Source organism: Calliopsis andreniformis, chromosome 9, assembly GCF_051401765.1.
Source record: "Calliopsis andreniformis isolate RMS-2024a chromosome 9, iyCalAndr_principal, whole genome shotgun sequence".
NCBI lineage: Eukaryota > Metazoa > Arthropoda > Insecta > Hymenoptera > Andrenidae > Calliopsis > Calliopsis andreniformis.
In genome coordinates, this window is record NC_135070.1 from 11,239,004 (window position 1) to 11,263,739 (window position 24,736).

The 24,736-nt window shown below is 41.8% G+C and overlaps 3 protein-coding genes across 4 annotated transcripts in view; all 3 read right to left on the reverse strand.

Annotated features, from left to right (window-relative positions):
• Mxd (MAX dimerization protein) overlaps positions 1–13,815 on the reverse strand; it is a 206,623-nt gene extending 192,808 nt beyond the window's left edge. For both annotated transcript variants that reach the window (XM_076385142.1, XM_076385141.1), the window contains exons 1-3: positions 13,675–13,815; positions 5,138–5,231; positions 4,051–4,080 (exon numbers count right to left, since the gene is read on the reverse strand). In XM_076385142.1, the coding sequence (XP_076241257.1) occupies positions 4,051–4,080; positions 5,138–5,231; positions 13,675–13,729 (179 nt within the window). In that variant the 5' untranslated portion in view covers positions 13,730–13,815. The remainder of the gene's footprint in view (positions 1–4,050; positions 4,081–5,137; positions 5,232–13,674) is intronic.
• A 3,880-nt stretch (positions 13,816–17,695) lies between these two features.
• Positions 17,696–19,562, reverse strand: LOC143183151 (uncharacterized). Its single transcript, XM_076384603.1, has 5 exons — positions 19,149–19,562; positions 18,434–19,067; positions 18,223–18,356; positions 17,984–18,151; positions 17,696–17,911 (listed from the first exon to the last, which is right to left on the reverse strand). The coding sequence occupies exons 1-5, from the start codon at positions 19,425–19,427 to the stop codon at positions 17,792–17,794; spliced, it is 1,335 nt and encodes a 444-aa protein (XP_076240718.1). The 5' UTR covers positions 19,428–19,562; the 3' UTR covers positions 17,696–17,791.
• A 144-nt stretch (positions 19,563–19,706) lies between these two features.
• Positions 19,707–24,247, reverse strand: LOC143183840 (FHF complex subunit HOOK interacting protein 2A). The gene is made up of 6 exons (XM_076385586.1): positions 24,072–24,247; positions 22,301–23,344; positions 21,538–21,988; positions 21,112–21,475; positions 20,404–20,904; positions 19,707–20,056 (listed from the first exon to the last, which is right to left on the reverse strand). The coding sequence occupies exons 1-6, from the start codon at positions 24,114–24,116 to the stop codon at positions 19,957–19,959; spliced, it is 2,505 nt and encodes an 834-aa protein (XP_076241701.1). The 5' UTR covers positions 24,117–24,247; the 3' UTR covers positions 19,707–19,956.
• Positions 24,248–24,736: the final 489 nt, after the last annotated feature.

Below are 24,736 nucleotides of genomic sequence, written 5' to 3' on the forward strand. Positions count from 1 at the left end.
CTTGGTTGCTTATGATGTCAAATGTCTCAGGAAGTAGACAATCTAAGGGCCAATACACATGAACGATATTTTGACGTAGGATCTCGTTGCAATTATACGTTTTTCTTGGTTTTCCTCATTACGAAAACAAAGACAAATGTATGATTGCAACGAGGTATTGTGTCAAAATATCTCTCCTGTGCATCGTGCCTAAAAATGCATGTCCCGATACTTGAATTGCGTCCCAGTAGCTGAATGTACTATTTTACGATAGCATTTTCTGTTTCTAATTAATAGAACTGTCTTTTAATTAGAATTTAAGCTCAAAATTAAATAAAATTAGTGCTAGTATCCAAGTACCGGGACATGGTCGTCTACTAAGACATGTAATTATGTTAACCCTCAGATAGACAGACACTCAAAAGTAACCCTGAGTCCACTGACTCTGCACATGAATATAAAACAGTCTGCTATCCAAGGCTTAAATCGACAACCGAAAAATGCATATCCCGACTCGAATTGCGTCCCAATAACAGAATACTATTTTACCCAAAAATAAATAAAATCAGTGCCACTATCCAAGTACTAGGAAATTTACCTTCCAGCGCCAAAGTACTATCGGGTAAAAAGTGACCCAGTATCGACAAATCGAAGGTTAATGGGCGTACTCTAAAGAAATGCCTTCCATTTATAACGATCTCAGACGAGACAGTCATACCACTGTTGTCGCGACGCGAACGGCATGCGACAATAGACGCAAGCTATAGCGTCTGGAAACTATCGGTCGACTGTTACCTGCATGTTTACGTCCCCGTTTACCGCCTTACACTCCGCAATTTTTCCGCCGTCCAACCAGGGAAGACCACGTTTCCCACCGCGTCTACGAAAATAGGAAGCACGACGGGTAAGCTAAACGTGGCGAACCGTGCGAAAGTGCCTCGTGTACCGAGGGATTCCATGAGCGCACGTACGCGTCTCGTGGGCTGCGTTGCGTTATGTAACGTGGCTACGCGGTGTAACGGGGCGGTTGGCGGTGGGCTTTTACATTCGCCCGTTTCTGTGCCACGCACCACCTCTCCCCCTCCCCCTTCGTCGCAGTTTCGTCGCTTGGGGACAAAAAAAATCGATAGGCTCTCTCCCCACGACTTTCTCTCCTTTTCCTCTACCCCGTCCCCCTGTGCGCCTATCCAGCTATCCCACAGCTCTCCGTCTCTCTCCCAGCCACGCTCGAACCGTGCCTCGTTCCCGCCGCGCGACCAAAAGGTGCACAAGCGAGTAACAAAGCTTCGACTCTCTTTTTTTTCTCTTTTTTTTTTTTTTGCGTTTATGCACATTTCCGCCCCTCTCGGTTTTATGCCCGCCCACTGGCAGCCTGTCCGCCACGGGAATCCGTTAGCGACTGAACCACGCGCCGCTAACTTTCGGGATCGCTCGCAGACCCGCGGCTTTTACGACACGGAACCCCGTGTACACGCGCGTGCAATGCATCGTGTAACGCGAACGCGACTCGCATGTGTGACGTGCTGCGACGCTGGAGAGGTTGGTACTTCCACCTCAGCTTTTGGTTTTGCTGCGAGCGTAGGTTGGGGGAGGATGTTGAATGTTTTTAGAGGAAATTTGGGATAGCGATCTTTTGGTTGCATCGTGTACTTGGTACAGAAAGTGGCCATCTGTTGCGCGATTTGATTAAAGATGAGCGCTTTTATAGCGTTTCCTACTCGTGGGCTTTCAAGTTATTCTGCTTGTTTCTTACAATTAGGGATGATTAATTGTATTTTGAAACTCGGGTGATATTCTATGTCGTGGAGTCTTGATTAATTGACTTCAGAGGAAATTTGAAGTTAGTCATACTGGTCTCTGGGTTAGCAAATTTTCTAAATTTCATTCGACTGCAATTATACCATGGTTCGAGTTCTACCCCCAATTCTATATCTACTTTTATCATTTATACACCTAATAATTGAAACTCTGAATAAATAGAGAATAGAGAACACAAATAACCACGATTTGATTATACATAGAGTTTTCTATAGTGGATACAATTTCAGAATCTTCAAAAATTAATTGAAAAATTAGGACCTCGCTTAACTAGGGGTTGAAAATGAACTCGTCTGTATTCTGCACATGTTTAGCCTGGTACCTTCTGAATTGTCACGTGACTGTATTTGATTAAACTAACTAGTTACATTTGTGAAAACAAATTCTAAATTGAAACGAGAATTGAAGTCTTTAGTGTTAACGAGCCAGTTGGTACGCGGACAAGCGACCACCGATTGGAGGGTGGGTTTGGTGGATGGAAGGATCAAATGGTCCCCTTTGATCCCAATCGATGTTGAGGGTAACGAAAGACGCGTTTTAACTAGTGAAATTTCCCGCTAGAGAATTTCCGATAGCGTTGCCACGGTTTAATGGTTACTATCCCTTCGTCTGCTCTTGCTCTTCATCGAATGAACGCCCCTGTTCACCGAATGTTTGTTTCCCTTTGATTCGAGCTATTTAGCGTTGAAGTAAAACGCGTTGAAGTAGAATCGCTGCTTCTAAACCCAGATGAAGACACGCTTCGAAAGTTTTAGTGATAAATTTGCGAATATGAATGCGATGTTTTAGTACTGCCTTGTTAAAACTTCTTCGAGTAATTTTAACCCTAAAGTTTGTCACTTTGGCGAATGATAGAACTTCTGATATAGAATATCACTGCATACCAATCATTACGAAGTCCAAATAGTATACTTCTAGTAATAAACTATCCCTTTTCCCTACAGTGAAATTACAGTTTACAAAAAATTTATTCCACCACTTCAAATTAAGTATTTTGATGTATGGAATGCTTTATTATATTATCTATTTTCATCAATTCTGTGTAGGCCATTTACATTTCCTCGACAAGTAAGTCTTTACTAGCATCGAGACGATGCCAAAAATTCTCTGATCCTATCAGTACGATCTAGTGAACCGTCTCTCTTTCATAGACCCAGGGAGGAGTAAGAACGGGGTAGCGACTTATAAATCACGTCGACAATCGGGGTTAGTACAGCCACCCTTGGAAACCTGTTCCATTGAACGTCTCGTCGGGCATTGTTCCGCCCTATTTCGAACTTTCCTGACCCAGGATATAAAAGGGTCGCGTCTAATCATACGTAACACGCATGCTAATTAACAGATCGTGTTCTTCGTTTATTGCGAACAACGTCGCAAAGATAACAGTAAATGGCTTTCAATTTACCAGACATTGTTCCAGAAAAGAGACACTATTTGTCACAGAAAAAACACCACGAAACTTTTGTTATTTCTGTCGTCAGTTTCATTAGTACGGTTCTAAGCCTTCTGTTAATGCGAGGATAAGATACTGGTATCGCTAAATTACCTTGTAGAACTTTAGAAGTAGAATACCTAATATAGCTTCCTATGTTTGTTTCCAAAATTATTCTTCATATTATTCATGTTAATGTATTTAGAAGTTGGCATGAATTATATCTACTAGAAAACCATACTCTATATATCTCATAGAAAGACTTCAAGTAATCAATAATTTACTCATAATTGAATTAAGTGATGAGCTTTAATTTTGCGCATGAATAGGTATAACATACATAGTAAAATGGATATGCTAAATTTAAAAACTCAAACAAGAATTTAAAATATTCGAAAATTTTTAAAAATTTAAAAGTTTCAAATTTAAATATTTGAAAATTTGAATATTTCAATTTTGCAATATTTGAAAATTTGAATATTTCAATTTTTCAATATTTGAAAATTTGAATATTTGAATTTTGCTATATTTGAAAATTTGAAACCATTCAAAGAATTTGTGCTTCTTGCAATTTTTGTGTCAAATATATCAACCGTCATTTAAATGAAATTTTAAGATTGATACCTTATTATTCTAATTTCATACTTTGTAAACGATTAGCTCTAGTGTGTACTATTCATATGAAAGATGTAAGGGAAGTTATTGACATAAATGTCGTAGCGTTGCCGCGTGAGTTCGCGTACGCGTACTCCAAATGTACAAATGAAATAAAACAAGAGATTGAAATAGGATTAAGTTAATAAGATAAATGAAACACTCACCTATTTTTCTCCAGCTCGTTATGAGTAGTCCTGCAATGGAAAGAATGTTACTTGTTAGACTTCAAAGCGGTGAAATCGTTTACTTGCGGCGATAAGGAAGAAAAATGGAGACAAAATCCGGACAAATATTAAAATGGACAACGAACCAAGTTTGTTCTTCATTCGAGCTGAATATATGTTCAGATTACTAAAAATTTGTCAAATAATAGATCCTCAATTATCTGAACACATTCAGTTTCACATTTGACTTTTTATTATTCATATCACACTGCCGCATAGCAAGGAAAAATGAATATTCTATGGCTGTGTACCATTGTATTCAAAATGCAAAACAAAGGACAAAAAAATGGGCGAAATGTTGTCCGAAGTAACTGTAAATAGAACATCGTTAAATATTGATTTACAATGCATATATATAAAAGAACCGAAACAAATTACAAACATTGACAGTATATTATATTAAATTGTGCAAAAATAACTTTAAACTGCGACAATATTTTCAATATATGTAGGTACTTCGCTACAAATTGTGATCGTTTTAATAACTCGATTTTCAATTGGTTTAGACTTTCAGACAACCAAGGTTCTACTTATAAGACTGATTTAGACTTTTTCACTAAATTTAATAGACACTTCAAAGTAAACAAATTTCGTTCGATGAACATTATCGTTCATCGTTTTTTATTTTCCTAATATCACCAATCACAACGACCAACACGAAACTACAAATAAATAGCGCCGAATTTGAAGCAGTTCTCAATTAAATAGATAATGTTTAATCCCTTGCCTCATAACAAGTACCACTCCTCACACGAAATATGTTCCAGATATTAAACCAAACACTTACATCGTCAAAATGGCCAAAAAAGGAAAAATTGTAGTATCATTCACTAGCCAATAGAAGCTAATTTAAACTTAGCTTCCACAGATAACTTTCCATCAGTACGTAGATATCTAACTTAAGCATCTTTCCTGAACTCCATTCATCTTTAATACACATGCAACCCAAGAAACATATTCTAAGGCAAGGGGTCAAACCCAAGAGACAGACAGAAAAGAAAAAAAGAATCGATCCAAAGGTACTCACCTGCTGCCCTGGGATTTTTTCGTCTTTGGCCTTTTTGTGACCGTCCGCATATCATCGGGTATAGGCATCGTCGAGGCGTAGCCATGTTCAGCTTCTGCAATGACAAACCAATCGTCGATCAGCGCTGGGCAGCCGATATTTCGCATCGCGCGGATTCCGAAAGGCATCCGGGGACAGCTGCGAAAAAACGCGCGGCGAACACGACTCGCGAACTCGTGGCTCGTTAAGCGCGCGCGCACCACGGCCGCCGACCTGGCGGAATAAAGTCACGTTCTGTCTTGCCAGCGTAACTTACTGCGGCATTAAAGCCTCGCGCAAACACCGATTCGCGCACCCTGGCTTCGACGATCCCCGTCGCTCTCTCTTTCACGAAAACAGCGCGGAATTTATGGCACGATTTCAGTTAACGCCGCGCTCGGACGCGAGCAACCGTTCCACCGTCAAATAAATTCGAGGACGTAACAACAATGCCGAGTGGTATCGAGAGGAGCAGAGGAAACGAACTTTCTCGCTGTGATCGAATTCATCTGTGAACGATTGGCCAGCGGTGACCAGTGATGCCAGGTGTCGGGATGAGATGTCTTCCAGTGATGTCATAGAGTGGGAGAGTGGGGGTAACGCTGGACAATGCAAATAAGTAACTGAAATACTACCATTCTTCTATGATGTCAGTGGAAGACATTTTGTCCCGGTATGTGGCAACTCTGGTCGTGATATGCTTGCGACCTCTTGCGACTACTGACAAGGAGGTTCGAGGAACATCACGTTAGTGTTATTTTTTGATTTTGGAGAAATTTGGTATACGAGTGCATCGAAAAATATTAGACATGTATTTTTTTAGCTACTGATATTGAGGTTTGGAGGGTGAAAACTACCTCTAAAATGGGGGTGGAAAATACGTTTTTCTAAATATCTCAAATTTCGTTTATGCCATCCTGTTGCTTACATAAAACCACACATTTTATACGTTTACCACTTTTTTCTATCTGCATTAGTTTTCGAGATATTTATGAAAATGTATTTTCCAACTCGATTTTGAGGGTGGTTTGCACCCTTCTCACGTGAATATCAACAGTTAAACTCATCGAAATTAAAAGATGGCACTAAAGTGATGTTCCTTGTGAATTTTAAGCAAGCCTTGAAAAAAGAACAAAACCTAGTTTCTGAACCTAATGTGTTTGAACATCCTTTTCACGAATATGCCTTGAACTGTTCATAAAAGAAACTTCATTTCAGTCTTCGATTTCACTCCTCTCTGAATTACCTTGTATTAGCTATAAAATGGTAGGTTGCACAGTTCTGGGCTTGACTCGCTCAGACAAGTTATTAAGTTTCTATCGAACTCGGCTAATTTCAGCATTAGCCACAGAAATGCACTACCAGATGTCCGAATCGTGGAACATTCGAGTCTCCGCAAAGTCTGAAATTTATGCTCAATAGAGCCTGACGCTCAAGGGGTTGCGACACTCCACAAGTTCACCGCGAGTAAAAGTCGACCTGCGATCACAGTTCACCTCGAGAAGAACCTCTGTTACTGCGAACTCCGCGATTAATTCTGTTCTAGCCGTTGATCGTGGTGCTGATATTATGTAAGTGGTAGTTCAAGGAGGACGTAAAGCAAGGAAACGATAGAAAAAGTGGGCGGTGAGGGGCAACGGCAAGGCTAGTCACCATATAACGAGTGGTGTAAATTATAAATGCCTGCTATGGCGAGTCTTTGCCCTGATCCTCGTCATCGTACAACAGGCTTAATGGCGGTCGGTGAAAAAGAACACACGCACGGCCGCGACATCGACCATCTGTCCGCTGTGAAAGAAGAAAAGCGTCTCGTTCGCATGCCATGACCATAAGGCCGCGCTCACGCGTCATGCAAAAGAGAAATTCGCGTCGTGAATAGCGCGTCGAAGTTACGCACAGCTCTCGAGTGTGGAGAGAGAAGAAGAAAAAAAAAAAGAAAAAAGAGGAAACGAAAGCTCGTGGAACTTGTTTTCAGAAGCGACCTGGGGTGGAAGAGAGGGTTGCGTACCGAGGTGGCTATTTTTCCAAAAATTCGAACAAAACGGGACACCCGTGTCTGTGCGCGTGGGAATTTTGGAACAAAGGGTAGCGAAGAATGGCCCTGTGATTCCGTTCTGCTGCTTATACTCCCTTTTTTGTTTGTTGACGCTAAATTGCTCGCTGAAAGCATTGAATTTGATCTTCGAGCGCTTTATTCTTATCTGTAATGAAGTTAGCTGCCCAAAATACGAGCTTCCACGATGGGGAAGAGGAATAGTGTACTCGGGAGTATTAAACGTTGATGGAGAGATACTGCGATTGATATAAAAATGATTGAAGAAGAAATTTGGAAAGCAAGATTTTGAATGGTTCAGGAGAAACGAGTATAAATAACAATAAGGTCAAATAAGTAACAATAACTGTGTAGTATATTCACTTTAAGTGAACATCTACATGTTATTAGTATTTCTTTGATTACTGAAGATGCAGAATAGCTTTTTGACCTGCAGTGTGATATTACATTTCAATTTTTTGAAACAGTATTGCTCGTGGAAATTTCATATCATTCATTAAATAGAAGCAGACATATTTACTGCTTGCTTGTAATATAATTATCTCTAATTGTACATGCATAAGTTTCAAACAACATACTAAACACAAAGGAACTGCACGTTCAACTAACAATTTACTAGATATTTCGTTGAATATCACCATGAATAAATATTCGCAATGAAGTTGAACAATAAAAAATTCCGGCATACAATATCTGCATGATAAATGTCATACGGAATAATAATATCTGTAAAAAGAACCGAATAAAATTCTTCAATTGTATATATTAATTCCTACTATAACAAAACCTTCCATTTTTACATCCAACCCTTTGCGCTTCTACATCGACTGTGACTCGACATTTTTAAACCGACTTAAAATAACAGAGTTATCGGGAAAAAAAAAGTTTAAAAAAGGACTAGGAGTGAGAAGGGTTAATATACATATTCAAGGCAGGTACTTCTAAACCCCAATATCGCCAAAACAAAACATCCTTTCATTTACTAGGGCCGGAGGACATAAAATTCATTCATTTCACAGTATTTAAACACGGCCGAAGAAAAAAGTAACGAAGAAAAACTCGGTGAAAGAAGTTCAGTCATTTAAGGTGCTTCAGCCGAGTAACAACAGCCGGGCAAGAAGTAAAAGAGAGTCAACTGGAGACCGATGAATTAACAAAACATTCCTGGTCCCTTTGGAGCGCACGGAACAAGCAGAACGCGAAGGCAGAAGACCACGGCGACGTTCTCGAATATCCTCTGCAAGCTCGTGTGTATATTGCGCTCGTTAGTGGTCACGTGTGGATTTTTCTCCTACATCGGGGCGTATCCTTCTATTAAACCGCGGGTACACGCGGCAAAGTTCTTTCTGCCATTGGACCCTGAATCGACGAGGAACGAACCCTTCAGCTCGAAAGGAGTCATCAGACACACAGGTTAAATAAAAATTTGCACTCCGCTCGGTTTTGCACACGAGAAGAAAAATACTTCCCTTTCGCCCCTTTTATCTTACCCTTCTTTCTTTACGTCGTCGGACAAAAAGACGACAATTTCTTAAATGAAACTTCGGGGACCAGTGGAAGTTCCTTTGTAGTTTATGTTAACTAGTCTATTGCATATGTCTATGCAATATTTTAGAAGAACATCGTACGATGTTTCGTCGTAAACAGGTTTAGTAAAATATTGTCATCCCGCCAAAATGTGTCCAACTTGAATTATTACACAATCTAATACATATAGATACTTATACGTATTTTTCTTGAAACTCTTGTGTTTTCTAATAATATTGTAATACATGTGGAGTAGGCTTGATGAAATCAGTGAACAGTACTGTTACAGACCTCGAAGTGCATTAAACAATTTGCATCGAAAATAAATTCGTGTTCGTTATTGCTCCATACAATGAATAAATATAACTGGCAGCTCCGAAATACCGACGGTGCAATGGTTATTGCTCCACTCTGTATCTCTCCTCTCTCTCTCTCTCTCTATCCTTCAGAGACGGAAGGAAAATCGAAAACGCATTCCCCTGAATCGTCAACGGAGCAATTCAGAGGGAATCGTCGCGAGAGCCCACGAAAGTGTATTCCGTGATGGGAGCAACCCCTCTTCTCGCTCGCCTCGCTCGCACACGGACAATTTAATTCACCGGGAACGCATTCATCGCGAACACGAACAGCCGCGTAACACTGTCGTGCAGCGATGAAATTCGCTAATGCCGACCGGGATATTAGTTTAACGCTCGTTGAACGCATACACCCGCGATCAGAGAGTAATCGAAGCCGATTAACGCTCTGAACGACCTCTGAAAGGATTCAAACTTGCCGCTCCGATCAGCAGCTGAATGGCCAACCTTCGGTTCGTCACGAATCACGGCTGTGTTCCATTGTTGGCTTTCCTCAACAGTGCTCCAATGACATTATTTACGACGTTAGGTCGTGTCGAGGCTTTTATGTTCCGTGAACTTTCTACGCTCAAAGCCAACTGAATTTTCTCAGCGTGATATTCGTTAGTTGCTGAAAGAGAACTGTGTAACTGAATTTATTTTATGATGCATTGGTATACAGGGTGTTTCAGGAATACATGTCAATACTTTAAGCGCTGGATTTACATACTAAATCAAATAAAAGTTGTTATATAAACATATGTCCTACATACCTTACTTTTTGAGTTAGAAGGGATTAAAGAAAATGTTCGAAAGTGTCGCCAATTAGATTTTTACCTTTGGGACCGCTTAAAATTCATTAAGTACTCGTGAATAATGTGCGCAAAATTGCAACGAAGGATACAAAATGGATTTGAGACTACTAGAGGAACAGGAGGATGCTAATTGTGAAGTGTGCAGTAGAGTGTGTAGAGACACGATTTAGACATTTGGAATATTTTCTTTAGCCATTCGTAACTCTAGCGGAAAGAGGACATACGTTCATACAACACTTTTTGCTTATTTTAGTTTGTAGATTCAGCTTCAGAAGTATCGACATACATCTCTGAATTGCCCCGTATGCATACGATAAAGTTCGACTTGACAGAAGCCCTTTGAACTGACCTAAAACTCAAGTGGTTTTCAGTTCACGTCCCTACTTTCAAGCAAAGTCGTTCAGCGAGCATCAATCAACGCCACAAAAATTCGTCATGAATTCGGGTACTAAAGTTCACTGGTATTCAACGTTATCTCGGCAAGCCATCATCGTAAAACATATTTCCGTCCCCTCTTAGGGTCCAACACGGTTCCACGAGGAACTCTCTACAAGCCAACGACGGGTCCACGCAGCTTCCGCGCTAATAGGCGTTCTTTTACGCGGTCGTATCGTTCAGAGGCGTTTTTGAGGGAACCCGTGCCAAATAGGTCGATTAATATAACCGTAACAGCCTTATCTCGCCTATCTTCGGGGTAATAATGGTTAATGCTCGATCGACGATTCGCCCCCCCGTGATTCCCCCCGTTTTCTCGACGAGCGGCCAATAAACCCACGCGGAAGGCTCTTTCTAGGGCTCTGCTACTCCTATGTCGAGAGAGAGAGAGAGAGAAAGAGGGAGAGTTTGTGCCCGTGGAACGAGCGCACACGAAACGTCCCTAGCTTGCTCGCGTGACGCGAGCTTAAACCACCGAGAGATCGATGCACGCTCGCGGAGGGAGGGAGGAGAGAAACAAAGGTGCCCATCTCCCCTCCCTTTCTCGCTTTCAGAGCGTACATTCGAACGTGTGTACGTGACGCGCGCCCCGTATCGGTCGCGGGGAGGGGATCTTAAAAGAAACAGGAAAGAATTACGGCACCGTAAATCTCGGGACCTGGGCAATTCGATAGCGTGTAGCTGTATCGCGGAAAAATGCAAAACGACATCTCGTTTATTGTGATCCGTGTATTTTGGTTATTTGCGTCACGCCGTTTCGCCTGAACGATGGGAATGATTCGTTGCCGGTACCTGTTGGCGGCGCTGCCGTCGGAGTCACGTGACTCCGAGGGACCGAGAGAGCAGAAAAATATGCAGCAATGCGGCTTAATTGTCGCGCACAGGAAGCTGTAACAATTAGCGAGAGAGATAGGTGTTCTGAGAAACGCTCGCGGTCATCTTCCTTCGGAATTCACGATATTCGATGCGCCAAAGACTGAATGATCTGCGAATGTTTCGGAAAATTACGATAAAATGAAAGATATGTGATCTGCTGCTTTGCTATGAGTGTGTGCTTTCTATGATACTTTGATGATCGAAGGAGAACCTTACAATTAAACAATGCCCAGGGTTAACAACCTTCAGTTAGTAATATAGATATCCTTGATAAACTGAAGAATTAATAGCCAATTTCCTCCAACAATGACAACTAAAAACTTTGCTGTCTTTGAGTTATTATTATCTACAGAAAGAACAGTTCTTGCATTAAACAGCGATATTACCACGTCTCCAAGGAAATGATGACTTTTGAGTTGTACCACTATTGCAGCAAACAGACGACATATACCGTCCCTGAGACTCTGTAGAACCAAACCTATGATTAGACCCGAAATTGAGGGGTTCCTTCATCTCGGAGCAAGGGTGGGGCAACTGTATTAAACTTAGTCTAAAACCTAATTTGCCTCATAATTCAGATTAAGAACAATCAGTGCGCCCGAGAGTGTAGGAACAAGGGCAGAAGTTTGAGAACCAGCGGGAAAACCATGCACGAGTTAACTGCCGATTCGAATGCCGAGAATGGAGGTAGCTGGTTGTAGCCTGAAGAAAAATTTCACATTGCCGTGACAAATCGATACGAGTATTTACATAAATTCGTTCCGTCATTTCAACGCTAATGGTAGGCTCGATTTAAACCACATTAACTGAACGCTAGAAGCCTTGATAGGGAGAGTGCGCGCGCGTGCGATACGAGTCGCGGCGAGAGTCAGGAGGATAAATAGAGAAATGATCGAGGCTCGCGAAATGTAAAAGGAACGACGGAGGAACGGAGATAATGCACGATTCGGCGTGCACACGCGAGGGAACGTAACATCGGCTGCGACGCAGCAGCATTATAAGTGGAGTGATAAAATGAGATCATCGTTACCACTAACGCACACGTATTCAGTGACGCGACCTACGCAGCCACAAACACACTCGAACGTGCATGCACGAATCGCTGCGCGCGACGAGAAAACAACACGACAATATGGGGTGTTTCGAAAGTATGGAGGCGAATTCAGCATTGTATAAATCGGATCTAACACCCTAGTGAACTTTTAAGCTTCTGTTCGTTAAGTTTTTAGCTGTTCTGAGCTGTCGAAATTATTCTCTACAGATGGCTACGAATGTTTTATGTATTCAAGGACTGTGCTGTATTCTGTTAAATGCATCCTGAGTCTGGCTAATTCTATATAATCAAAGAGCTCATAAGCTTTTGACTATATCTGATAGCTTAAACTGGTACTTTCAGGCGACTACACACTTTGTATGCACCACTCTACACGATAATTCTGTGGTCACGTACAATATTCGTTATGTACAAAAGTAATCAACACCCTTATGACCCCCAGCAAACATCTTTCCAAAAATATCATAAGTGCATCCATGTCTACTGTTTCTACACCTGAGAGCCAAACTAACCCAAGCTCATTTTTCTGAAAATGAAGTTCCTTACAGGATCTTGCTTTCTCTTCATTTCGTTAGAATAACAGGAATTTAGTTAACTTACGCTATAAGTGAAGAAAATTGAAGGTCCATTTATGCAACCGACATAATAACCGATGCAAAACACATCTTGATAGTGTCATCGCTTAATTGAAACGATAACTTGATAGTTATCATTTGTAATTGTGCTTTTTCGCTAGTATGTAAAATATTTTCTCGGCACGTGCTCGAATCTTCAGTTGCACAAATGGACCTTTAACAGTACAAGCTACTTCAACTACTATATCAAGAAATAGGTACATCGTATATGTTCCTCTACTCTCCTGAAAGAAAAAATGGAAGAAAAAAAAGGACCTCGCACAAATTTATCAATCGACCTCCAACCTCGACCTATACCTCCGAAACACCCGGTACACGTCGGTGTTTGCCCGACATGGACCGAAAAACGAGCGTGCAGCGCGTCGCCGTCACAGCGCTGTAGTTACGTCAGAAGCTAAGGTCGCCGCTCCATTCGAAAACGTAAACGCTGAAGGCGTGTAAATCGAACTCCGCGGTCGGTTGCTGGGTCCCCGCCGAGCGAGGGGATTCATCCTCGGCGAACCGCGAAAGCGCGCAACAACGGTCGCGAATATGAGTCAAGCTCCGAGCGTAAGAAATCGCGAGGAAGAGCCGCGAGCGAAGAATCGGCGTAGCGAAGAAAGGCATAATAACAAAGGTCGCGCACCGAGATCCAGCGACGGCACACGCGCGTTCGTTGCCATGTGCCAATGACACGGCACACGCACAACTCGAGGGCGTTCGACGCGAGGAGAGGAAGGAAGAAGAGAAGAGAGAGAGAGAAAGAGAGAGAGGAAAAAAAGAAGCATGCAGCACTGGAGCGGTACTCACCTCTTTCCCTTCGTTCAATATACTCGGCGGCCTGCAGTAGGGCAGCAATGCTCATATTTCCCCGGTTTGGCGTAATTCTGGCGGCTTCGGTTCACTACCTCTTTCCCTGCGAACCCGACACACACACCGCGCGGCACACAACGCGATAAATGTTCAGAAACGCGCTCGAAAGCGAGCCCGATAGGATGCACCGCGGCGATGCGTGTCGTTTCGTGTTGTTGTTATTGTTGTTGTTGACGTTGATGTTGTTGGCTGGCGCTGCCCGCCGTTTCTCGAACGTTTCTCTCTCCACCCGCCGCCTGTGCACAACCGCCTCTCCTTCTCTTCCACCTCTGCCACCGCCACCTCCTCTTCCTCCTGTTCGCCCGTCCGTCTGTCCGCGCGCCTCGCTGGCTGCGTCGCTTAGGTGCACGTAACGACACGACACGCACACAGGCGCGGGCGCGAGCCTCAAGCCCGATTTCAAGCGGGCACTAGATTCGCGGGCGGCAAATCGACGGCCAGGCCTCTCCAACCGCGATAGACATCAAGAACCGTCTCTCTCTTTTTTTTTTTTTTCTTTTTCTCTTCACGATCCTATCTCGTTCTCTCGATATATATATATGTACACACGTGTAGTTTTTCTTCTCTGCCGTACTTTTTCCCCAGTCGTCCTGTTCCGCCGAGTTCAATGCAACGTTCCGTGTCTGTTTCGTATATCTTGCGCGTCTCTGCCCTTCACGTTTCTACGCTCGTTCGTTTCCTCCCTTTTTCTCGCTCGACGACGTGTCACTATGCTCGTGTTGCTCTACTCTTCGCTCACCCACTCTATCCCTTCTCGATCTGTCTCTCTGCGTCTCTTTGTTCCTCTCTCTAACTCTGGCTCAAGCCTGACTTCGTCGGTTCTTCTTTCTTCACCTCCGTTTCACAACATTCACTGCGATCACACCAAAACACGTGAAAAATCGAATCGACGGCCGCGAGACGCCCGAGGCTGGAGTAACAACGACGCACCGCTGCTCTACACTTCCTTACACGGAGTCGCGTGCGAGCGAACAACCCGAGAGACCCTGTCTACGTGTGTGAGTTTCGCGTTTCCTAGAGGGAGGGAGACAGAGCGAATGGAGATGGAGGACGGGCACCGCGAACGCGAACGGTACAATTGGAAAGAGGCACACTATAGCGAAGCCACTAGGCGAGTCGAAAGGGTCGAGATTACGCGCGTCGCCGGTAATTTATCGCGGACGAGCGAGCTGAACGCGAAAGAACCTGACCTCGATCGACGGGCCGGTTCGAGTCGCGCGAGCGCGCGCTCCGAGGAACTCTATTATTTTTGGTCAGAACGCGAGTACCGCGGACGGCCGTGCGGCGTGCGTGTGCATGCGACCACTTTACGTGCCGGCTGCTTGTTTTCTGCAGCGACCTTGAACGCGTAGATCTCGCTCGGGAACCCTAGGAGAAGAGAACGGGTTTGGACGTCGCGTTACCGCGAACGCGTCGAAATTAAATCCCCCACGAGAGCGCGCGAACTTAACGCAACGATCATCCTCGACGATTATAAATAGGGCACCGCGGTCTAAACGAACTCCGATTCGAGGGAAATCGGTTCACCCGTCGGTAGGATCGTTCTCGTACCAAACACGTCGCGAACGATAATGTCAGCGTGGTAGCAACAGAAACGGAGCTGCAGGAACACACGCGAAGCGACGCGTAGCCCCGTGCGCCAATAAAACCGCAATTTGCTCGTCAGGGAGAACGTACGCTGTCACGCGCGAAACGACACAAGGCAAATCTTCTAGAAACTCGCGTGGTACACGGCCGATCGCGGTTGTGGTTCGTACTGGTTTCTCGTTCGCGATGAGCGCACACACACACACACACACACAGAGAGAGAGAGAGTGAGAGAGGCGCTCCCTCGATTCCGTTCTCGACTGGACTGCGAGCGATTTTAAGTACACACATGCACGTCGCGCCGTCGAGCGCGCAAACACGCCCACGCACACGCGCGAAACCCCGTGCACATGCACGCGTGACGGACGCGTGTGCGTGCGATCGGTGACGAGTGTGCGGCTCTCGTACGAGAAAACAACTGCAACACGGTGGGGTGCACACGCGTCGACCGTACCGCTGAACGTTCCCCGAATACGCGATACACGCGAGAAACGGCCCCAGGAGTCACGGGAGAGCGTGCGTCCGCGGTATTATCTGACGTTACGCGTGAAACGTACACGGCCACTGACAACCTTCTCCTCTCTTAACGTGGCTACGTGATTGCCCTCTCTCGTCTCTCTGTGTATATGCACTCGACGGACGCGTGCTTGTGTACGACGTGTCGAGGATCGAGTGTATTTCGACTCTATCGTCCACCTAGTGACATTTGGCACGCCGGATACGTGTTCGCTCGCACACGAAAGTAGACGCAGCTGAGCGACGGCGTAAAGAAAGACGGTCACTGCGTGGATCGGCACTGGCTAACACTACTTTCTGCACAGGTTTTCGCGGGTACCAAGATTAGGTGGGGGGAGGGCCGACACGGGACAAAGAAAAAGGTTGCTCGAGGAAACTGACCGACGACGACGAGCCCACGAGCCCCCGACGACGACGACGACGACGACGACTACGACAAGCCGACGAGCGAGCGACAGCCTGATACCTCCGCACTTCGCGAGCACTCTCACGCATTTATCGATGTCAAACGTCTCTGCACCGTAGAAGCACCAGGAGTCGTATCTTACGCCGCCCGCGATTGGTCGAACGGTGCGCGAGTGCACTGCCTCGGCCAATCAACGACCGCGACACGGGGCTGCCGTACGGGCCGCCACCAGCACCGGTGGTGTCACGTGAATCTCATGCCCGAAAACAAAACAAACAGCTGGCCGTGTTCCTTGCCTCGCTCGTTCCTCTGCACGCTATCGTGCGTGTGCTTTCGATGCACGATACTTGCGAGCTAGGTATCTCTTGTTATCTTCGATGATTGGGAAAATTCAGGAGTTTCGTATGGAAAAGTATCGATGAAACTCTCTGTTACCGACCGCTTTAGGAAATCTGCTCGAAGAAACGCGATCGATTTTTAAATCGTCTCGAATACTTATGCATGGCTTTTTCTAGGTCGTTTTAGTTTTTTATGTGGAGAATGGATCGTATTTTTGATGTATATGTATAGAATAGGATATTAAAATGCGAGAATATTGATTGGTATACTCTTTTCTTGAACGTTTCAGAAAAGTGTGTTTGAAAATTCATGCGATCGCGCCATCTCCTCCATCCCACTCATCGATGTTCATGCTTTTTCAAATTGGTACTTCTGAACCTTTCGTGATCTACATAGCGCCTTGCATTGCGTTTGAATCTAACGGATCGATAGTGTAATTTGATGATATTGGATAATATTTCCAGATCGTGGTTGTGAAAAATATACGCGGAGGAGACGTGCGATACTAAGGCCTACAAGTTTCCGCGATTTTTGTCGAAGGTTAGAAGAAGTACAAAAAACGTTATTTGTTGCGAAATCGTCAACGAAGTAGTAAGTTGCAAAAGTTTCTAATTTTCATTTTTACTTGCTACGGAAAATTATTACAATTGAGAGAAATGCTATTGCTTATTTCACTTCTAAGCAAAGTTTTTATAGAAACCATTAGTAATACTAGAAATGTTAAATGATAATGCAACACATTGTAATGTAACTTTTATGCAACTCAAACAATAGAATGTATTATTCTTGTTTTTTGATGTGTATCCCAAAATGTATAAATATTTCTCTTAATGAATTATCAACTGAGTCAAATCATTTATTATTAGAATGAATAGAAATTTCAAGTAAAAATAACCTCTTGGATTGTGTCCAAATAATAAACAATGTAGACAGATAAATTTACTGAACTGTTTAAATTGGATCTTGTGAAGTGTATTCTGAGAAACTTTCACAATACTTACTCTATAATTTCTTTGTGAAAAATTATCATTTAGCAAATTCTTATTTTCATATATTTTTTTAAATTATTGTTATTACAGTTTATTTGTTTAATCATATATTTATTTTAAAAAATATACATGTTAATATTCTTTATATTCTTTCCATATTGATTTCTTAAAAATATTATATTTATATTTAATTTAACAATTTTTTGGAATTGATGCATCACATTCGAGATACAGGAACAATATCAAGTAATAAAAGCGCATTTTGCAATAGAATTTCCAATGCTTGAAGCATATATAATCTTGCAATCACTGTTGGAATTAAGTGATCATATGCCTCCTATAATAAAACGTTACTGTAATAAATTATTGATCATATGTAATAATGTTCAGATGTTATAATGAAACTTACAGTTAAAATTCTGACTCTATGATAGTAAACACTGAATTTTTGACACAGTGTTGATAGAAATATGCATATAACTTGTGGATTTGTTTGAAAATTAACTTCATGTCTTAAGCAGCTCTTTATCATTTGTTGATAGCCAATAATGAAGTTATACACAAGTTCCCATTCTTCCTATAAATTAGACACCTGTTAATTCTATTAGAATGTTTTTCTTAATCAATGTTCTAAAACTAAAGAAATACCTCTGTGTTTAGTAATGAAAAATCCACATCATCAACATTTGGTAAATCAGGATATTCTCCTGCTAATCTTTTCTGATTATACTTCTCCATAATAGCTTTAATTCTGACAATATTATATAATATAAAAGAAGCACCTAAAAAACTTGTAGTAATAAAAATCATGTGTTCAGAGATATTGACAGACATATATTAACATTTAAATTATAGGAACCTTTCATATTTGTGGTATTTTTGTCAGATGATACATTACATCCAATAAAAACAGGTCGACTTGGCTTTATAGAAAGTAATTCAAATTTAGCTATTGCTTCAGCAACATTTATATGAAAAGAATCTTCTGTCTGCACATTCTGTTCATGTATTTCAAAATATTTTTCTTCATTCACTTCTCTGAGTCCATTTATTTTATTGTTAATATGTTCTTCCCAAGTTAATGTTGTTTCTTTCGTATTTGATTCCAAATTTTTCACAACTCCACACACATATTTTGTATAGTTTTCTTCCACTATTCCTTGCGACTTAGTAGTGAATATGAATTTCAAATCTGAATCTTCCTCACACATATTACAACCATGTAGACTCAAAATTTTCTCAGTGACACTTTGTATTAAGCGTAATCTTGCGGTTGTGAGTTCTGATTTTTTATCTTGATGTATTTTAAAACTAAATACTTTGTTGATTGATAAAGTCTTCCCAAAGTCATGTTTACGTGTGATAACAGCTTTAATTGAGTTTGCTATGAGAGGAACACGATATAAGAATAAACAAACTCTTTCTTTTTCTAAAGCATATCTTTCTATTTTAATTGACCAGTTGTAACTAGATGATATTAATGACTGCAAAACCTATAAAAATCAATATTTATAATCTTTGAAATTAGGTTATGTTTGATGCTTTTGCAATGCTCATCGTTCATTACACTTTACCTCATTTGCAATGTTTATATCAGTTTTGCCATCTATCTCATCACCATGCACATGCAAGAAATGTTGCAAAATTGTTGTGCACTTTCCACTGCACGCATTTCCATCTTGCAACACTTTTCTCCATACTTTAAGGCTAGGTAAAAAATATAATTCACCATTTGCTGATAAATTATCATTGCTTATTTTTATAATTGAGATGTTTTCACATATATTACTACTTAAATACAGTGTTATATTGTTAATGAGTGTTTGCATGCAAATGGAAGACAGGTTCTCCATTTGAAACTCTAACTGTCATATATCTTAATCTGAGCTACTCTGATGTACTTCCATATGAAAGATTAAAATATTCTCAATAGATAATACTCCTTTAATATATGTAGAATATTTTCATTTACTTTTCTTTAATTTTAAAATTAAATGCAAATATTAAGCAAAATATTTTGCAAATTCTTATTCTGGTATTGATTTATTAATGATAGTAAAAAACTTATATTTCGAAAAAAACTTTTATCACTAGAAAATTCAATAAAAAAGGAAATCATAATTGAGATTCAATGATTTCCAATATCTTCTTTATTAGAGTCACAAGTTGAATTGTGCAAATAAGTAATTGCAAATATTAACATTAATATATTATCCACTATACTTATAAATACATTTAGGTATCTTACAAAGTCATCACAAAAAGAAAACAATTTTCTATTTTAAGCGTATCTATAATGATGTTCAATCATTAAGTAAATTACTTGGCCATAATACATTAATTAATACCTATAATTTACATCTTCCTCTTTGATATTAATTATCACATAGAATGGTGGTACTTAACATAAGCTATTGCAGCAAGTTCTTTGCAAAACTCCTCTGTCACAATAACACTTTCGAATAAGATATTCTCCTTATCCCTAAAATATAACAAATAAATTGTCATTTTTACTGAAAAAAGAACATACAATAAGAAATCGTTTCATATGAAAATCAATGTAAAATACGAACTAAAATATTTTCTATTGCATCGATCTTAAAGAGACATCAATTTTACTAACCGCGTGTCTGCCCGTGACAGACTATTTCCACTTACATGTTCTTCTCACATGTGAATTTAAAAAAAATTTGATGTCCTCGCATACGAATCACTTTACAAATAAACTTCACGTTTTCTATTCGCTCTTACACAGAGTCCCTTTAGGATCGTACGAGAAGTTAGCCCCCATTTGGTCCATTAATTGCCTTTTTACGATCTATTACATACCCATCATGAGAGCAGTCCTCGAGCAGTCGCTCTCGCGTTTCCTTCAGCATTTGCTTGTGATCCGGCGTCTTTGGTACTTCATTTACGAGCTGCTTGACAACTTTTTGCAAGCATGTGAACAAGTTCTTTGTGCCGGGTGCTAACGGTAACAGCGGATTTAATAAAAATTCATGCAGGTACGGATGAGGTAATAGTGCCAGCCTCGAGATCACGACGGTCAGTTGTAGATTGATCTCGTACTTTTGCCTCGGTATATTCGCTACTTTCTCAAAAAGCATGGCCATAAATGGACCCATGTAGAATCGCACGGAACAGTGGTCTGCCTCTGGCCTGGAATCAGAGCTCGCCGAATCGTCGACGCTCACAGCCTCCAATGGCCAGGCCATCAGCGAGCAGTCTGTGAGGACAGTAGAATACTGCCTCTCCAAGTCAGCCATGTATCGCTCGTAATTATTCACGTCCGTGTCGGTTTGTAGATAACGCGGAATCAAGGACAGGAAGCTGAAACGGAAATTCTTTTTACGTTTGATCCTGGGTGGCTTATCATAAATTTTTGAATTTCTAGTTCATGCTTGTGAAAGTTGAATCGTTATTCCAAGTTGAAATTACATGTGGAAAACACTTTAGGAATCACTCTGTTTACGAATTACATGTACTTTATGGATAGAAATATTCTTGTAAGTTAACTATGGTGAATTTGATATTTACCAATTGACAATTCTATGAATATTACTAGGTGCTAATGTCCGACTGTGACTTTGTTCGTAAGAGAGATCCAACGAGCCCTTCTTCTCCCTTTCTCGCTCATCTTCCTCATCACTCCATGACGCAATTGCACTATCAGCCGCGGTGTGATCATAATAGCCCCGCGTCGATAAGTACACTAACACGAGACAGTGTAATATGTGCTCGTTCCTTTTTTCTATCATTTCCTCGAACAGCTTCAACGTTTCCAGCGTCAAATCGTCGCTGTCCGTGAAACAGTTGTCTATTAACCTATGTAAAACAGGCGACGTCCAGACGTTCGGTATTTCTGGTCCTCTGTCCTGTCCCACGAGCCAATAACTCAGTTCTGAAGGAAACATCAAAACGTTAGTATGGAGCAACGAATGTTTCAAACAGATGTACACTCACCTGTACACAGAGCTGTAGATGTTAACTCTTTCAAACATTTTGTGACTAGAGCAGTGATAAGAACAACGTGATGCTCAGCTAAAGCTGGGGTTACGACTCTCTCAAAGAAGTTCACCCTGATGCTCTTCGCCAGCGTGTCTGCAACGTCTGGGTGCGCTTCTCTGATCAGCTGATTGCAATAATCGAACCACATGAAAAACGCAGCGACTTGTCTACAGCCAGAGAATTTCTTTTCCTTCGTCCACGCTGGGGAATCCAAGCCCCACGTGACGTCCACACCGTCGATCTCGTTTGGATCGACGTGTGCTGGAATGGCATTGAACAGATTCTCCAATCTGCTTGGTATCAGGGAGGTTAAATCACTGTTGGCTATCGTTTGAGCAAATGACGAGTCGTCCAGAGATGCCAGGACCATTATTCCTTCGCATGTCCTTATTCTCACGGTGTTGTCCTGCAAGAGAGTCATTTGCTGTAGAAATTTCTCAGATTCGTAAATGTTATAGTATAGCATCATTATATTATCTGAAACTGATTCCCACAGCGGTAACCCAAGCATATTCGATTCTGACAAAAGATATGTTATTTTACACCAACTGTATTCGAACAAATCAACTCTATTGCCTATGACATGTTTAAACCGCAAAGAATCAGAGACCTCAGCAAACCGAGAAGTTCTAATCGAGTACATTGATTACTCTGGCTCACCCAAAAACCCAGCAAAACAGTAACCAATACTTCTGTTTTGAATTTCCCATTCGCTTACCGCGGTATTTATGTAACTCAACAAGGCATCTAGTAGAAGGCATTTGGACTTCTGCGGCGTCTTCGGCCTCAGCAAACTCTGGTCATTCTCGCAATTGGTATCCTCATAGACGCTACTGTACTCCACGTCCAACCGCAGGTCTCGAAGGTTCTGCAGGTGCGTGTCTATTTCATTCATCAGAGTCGTCTCCTCAGACTTCCTTGGTGCCTCTTCGGGACTGGACGTGGGTACCATACCACTCGATACGGGATCAGAGATCGATTTCTGAGTCGAAGGACTCGAGGACTGCGACGCGGTCTCCGCGTCTCTGGAAGATACTGACTCATTTGATTGACTAGAAGATCCGTGGGCTATGTCAGCCTTATTAGACGATCTGTTAGTTGTTCGCCGCCTATCATTTTCCGAACTAAACAAATTAGGATTTATTAGAGTGACTGCTTGGGTATCCAGCGGCTCGAACAGAGGATTGAAGCTATTTCTCTTTCTCGCTGGTATGTAAGTCACCTTCTCGATTTCCATTCGTTCTGTGCTTTTCACAGAGGCGATGTTCTGTCTTTGCACCGTTGGGGCGTCGTTTATCATGTTCGTCACGTGAGGGTACTTGCAGACGAGGAAACAGAGGGTGAGGAGGAACTGGACCTCCTCTACTTCCATGGGAGATGGAGAGATTCCATTGCACAAGGCGATCAGTCGCTGCACTGGGCCATAGATCGACGTGTGGTGCAACAAAGGGTACTTCGATCTTCCTAGCAACTTCCTTAAGAAGGATAGGCAAGCTGTCCTCATTCCTGGGGGCGTCTCGGCACTGGCCAACGTGGCCAGTAGGTCCAGCAGCTTGTGCTGCAATAGGTACTCCAAACAGGGACCTGGTTCATTTTCGTTCTTCTCCTCTTCTAACAAAATCTCCAGCAACCTGTCCAGATGCCGCGGTATTCCTGTCGTCTGTATGGGAACCTGGCAGTTTGTCAGGTGGTTCACATAGAAGTTCATAAGCTGTTTCCAATGGTAGGTGAAGTCTTGCAGCGGCGTGGCAGGTGGGGCTATCTGCAAATAACAAACGAATATTATTAACATTAGTGAATCCAGAAAGTGGGAATGTTAAGCAAAACTCTGAACAAGATTAAATTACGTGTTCGCCAATGTCATTGAAGAAAATCAAATAAGGCGCAAAACATGGAAAGTTATTAAATGTACACATGTTAATGAGTCGGATCGTTCGCGTGGACAGGTGCGATATTGGCTCAAATAATTATATAAGAGGCTAAATATAACGACGTACATTGTTTCAACCGATTAGTCGACGTGGATGCGAGAATGAACATTCAGTAGACCTTTAATTGGTTAAGGTTACTATATATACTTGTACCATTTCTGTTTTTACGATTTGTTAAGAATGAAAATCATATTTAAAGAGACCTGGTGGGAGGAACAAAAAAAGAAGGAAAAAAACGCGTGGGACTGGTCTATTGATGGTCAAAGGCACGGCGTAGAGATCGATAGATAGAACGTAAATAAATACAGACACGTGTGACGGTGCAAAGCGGCGAGTAACCGCCGTAGCGAAATATATGCAACGGTGCGATCGATAAGCACAACCTTAAACCAATCTTGCATTGTTTACTAATGGTTTAAAGGAGGAAGAAATAAAATAAAATACTAGGAATTAATGTGCTTCACGATGAGACTGAAAATTAAATGCTACCGCGGTGGCACGATGAGAAACGAAGCCGATGACGTTAATATTACGACGCTTATCAGGGTTATCACTCACCACGTCAATGGCATTCTTCAACGCGATTTGAATGCCACTAATCATTTTAATGCACCTTCCCGGTATGTTTGCGTGCTTATTTGTTGCTAATCACGAGCCTCGCCGCCGTTTCTCGCTGGATTCTTCTTTGCTTCTGCATAATTTTTCATCGTTCGATCGCGAATCCCGTCGCACTGTCGCTCACCGTCCGCGACAGCGAAGCTTTGCGGCTTTGACGTGTTGCATTTCCAGTCATTGGTCACCAGAGGACGACTCTGTCGCGTGAAACGGAGTGACCTTAAGCCCGATAAGAGCAGCGAAGTGAAACAGGTGTCGTAAATTCTGTCGGGGATTTAATAGTTTAACTGACCGATAAGGCTTAATGAAGACCTCTTTGTTTTGGGAATGTAACAAAGAATTTTTTGCAGAAGCATAAGCCCTAGTTAGATTTCAACACTACTTGTGGCCCTCTGGCAGCACAAGTGAGAAGTGGTGTAGTATTAGTTACTGTTTAATTAGAATATTTGTAAAAGACTAATTGAGTAGAATCGAATTATTCAGTATTTATAGAGTACTAGAATATTTTTAATAATTGATCGAAATTTGGAAATATTGTTTCTTCTTTTTAAATTATAGAGGAGAATAGACTGCTTGTTTATTTGTGATTAGTTCCGTTAAGAATGTTG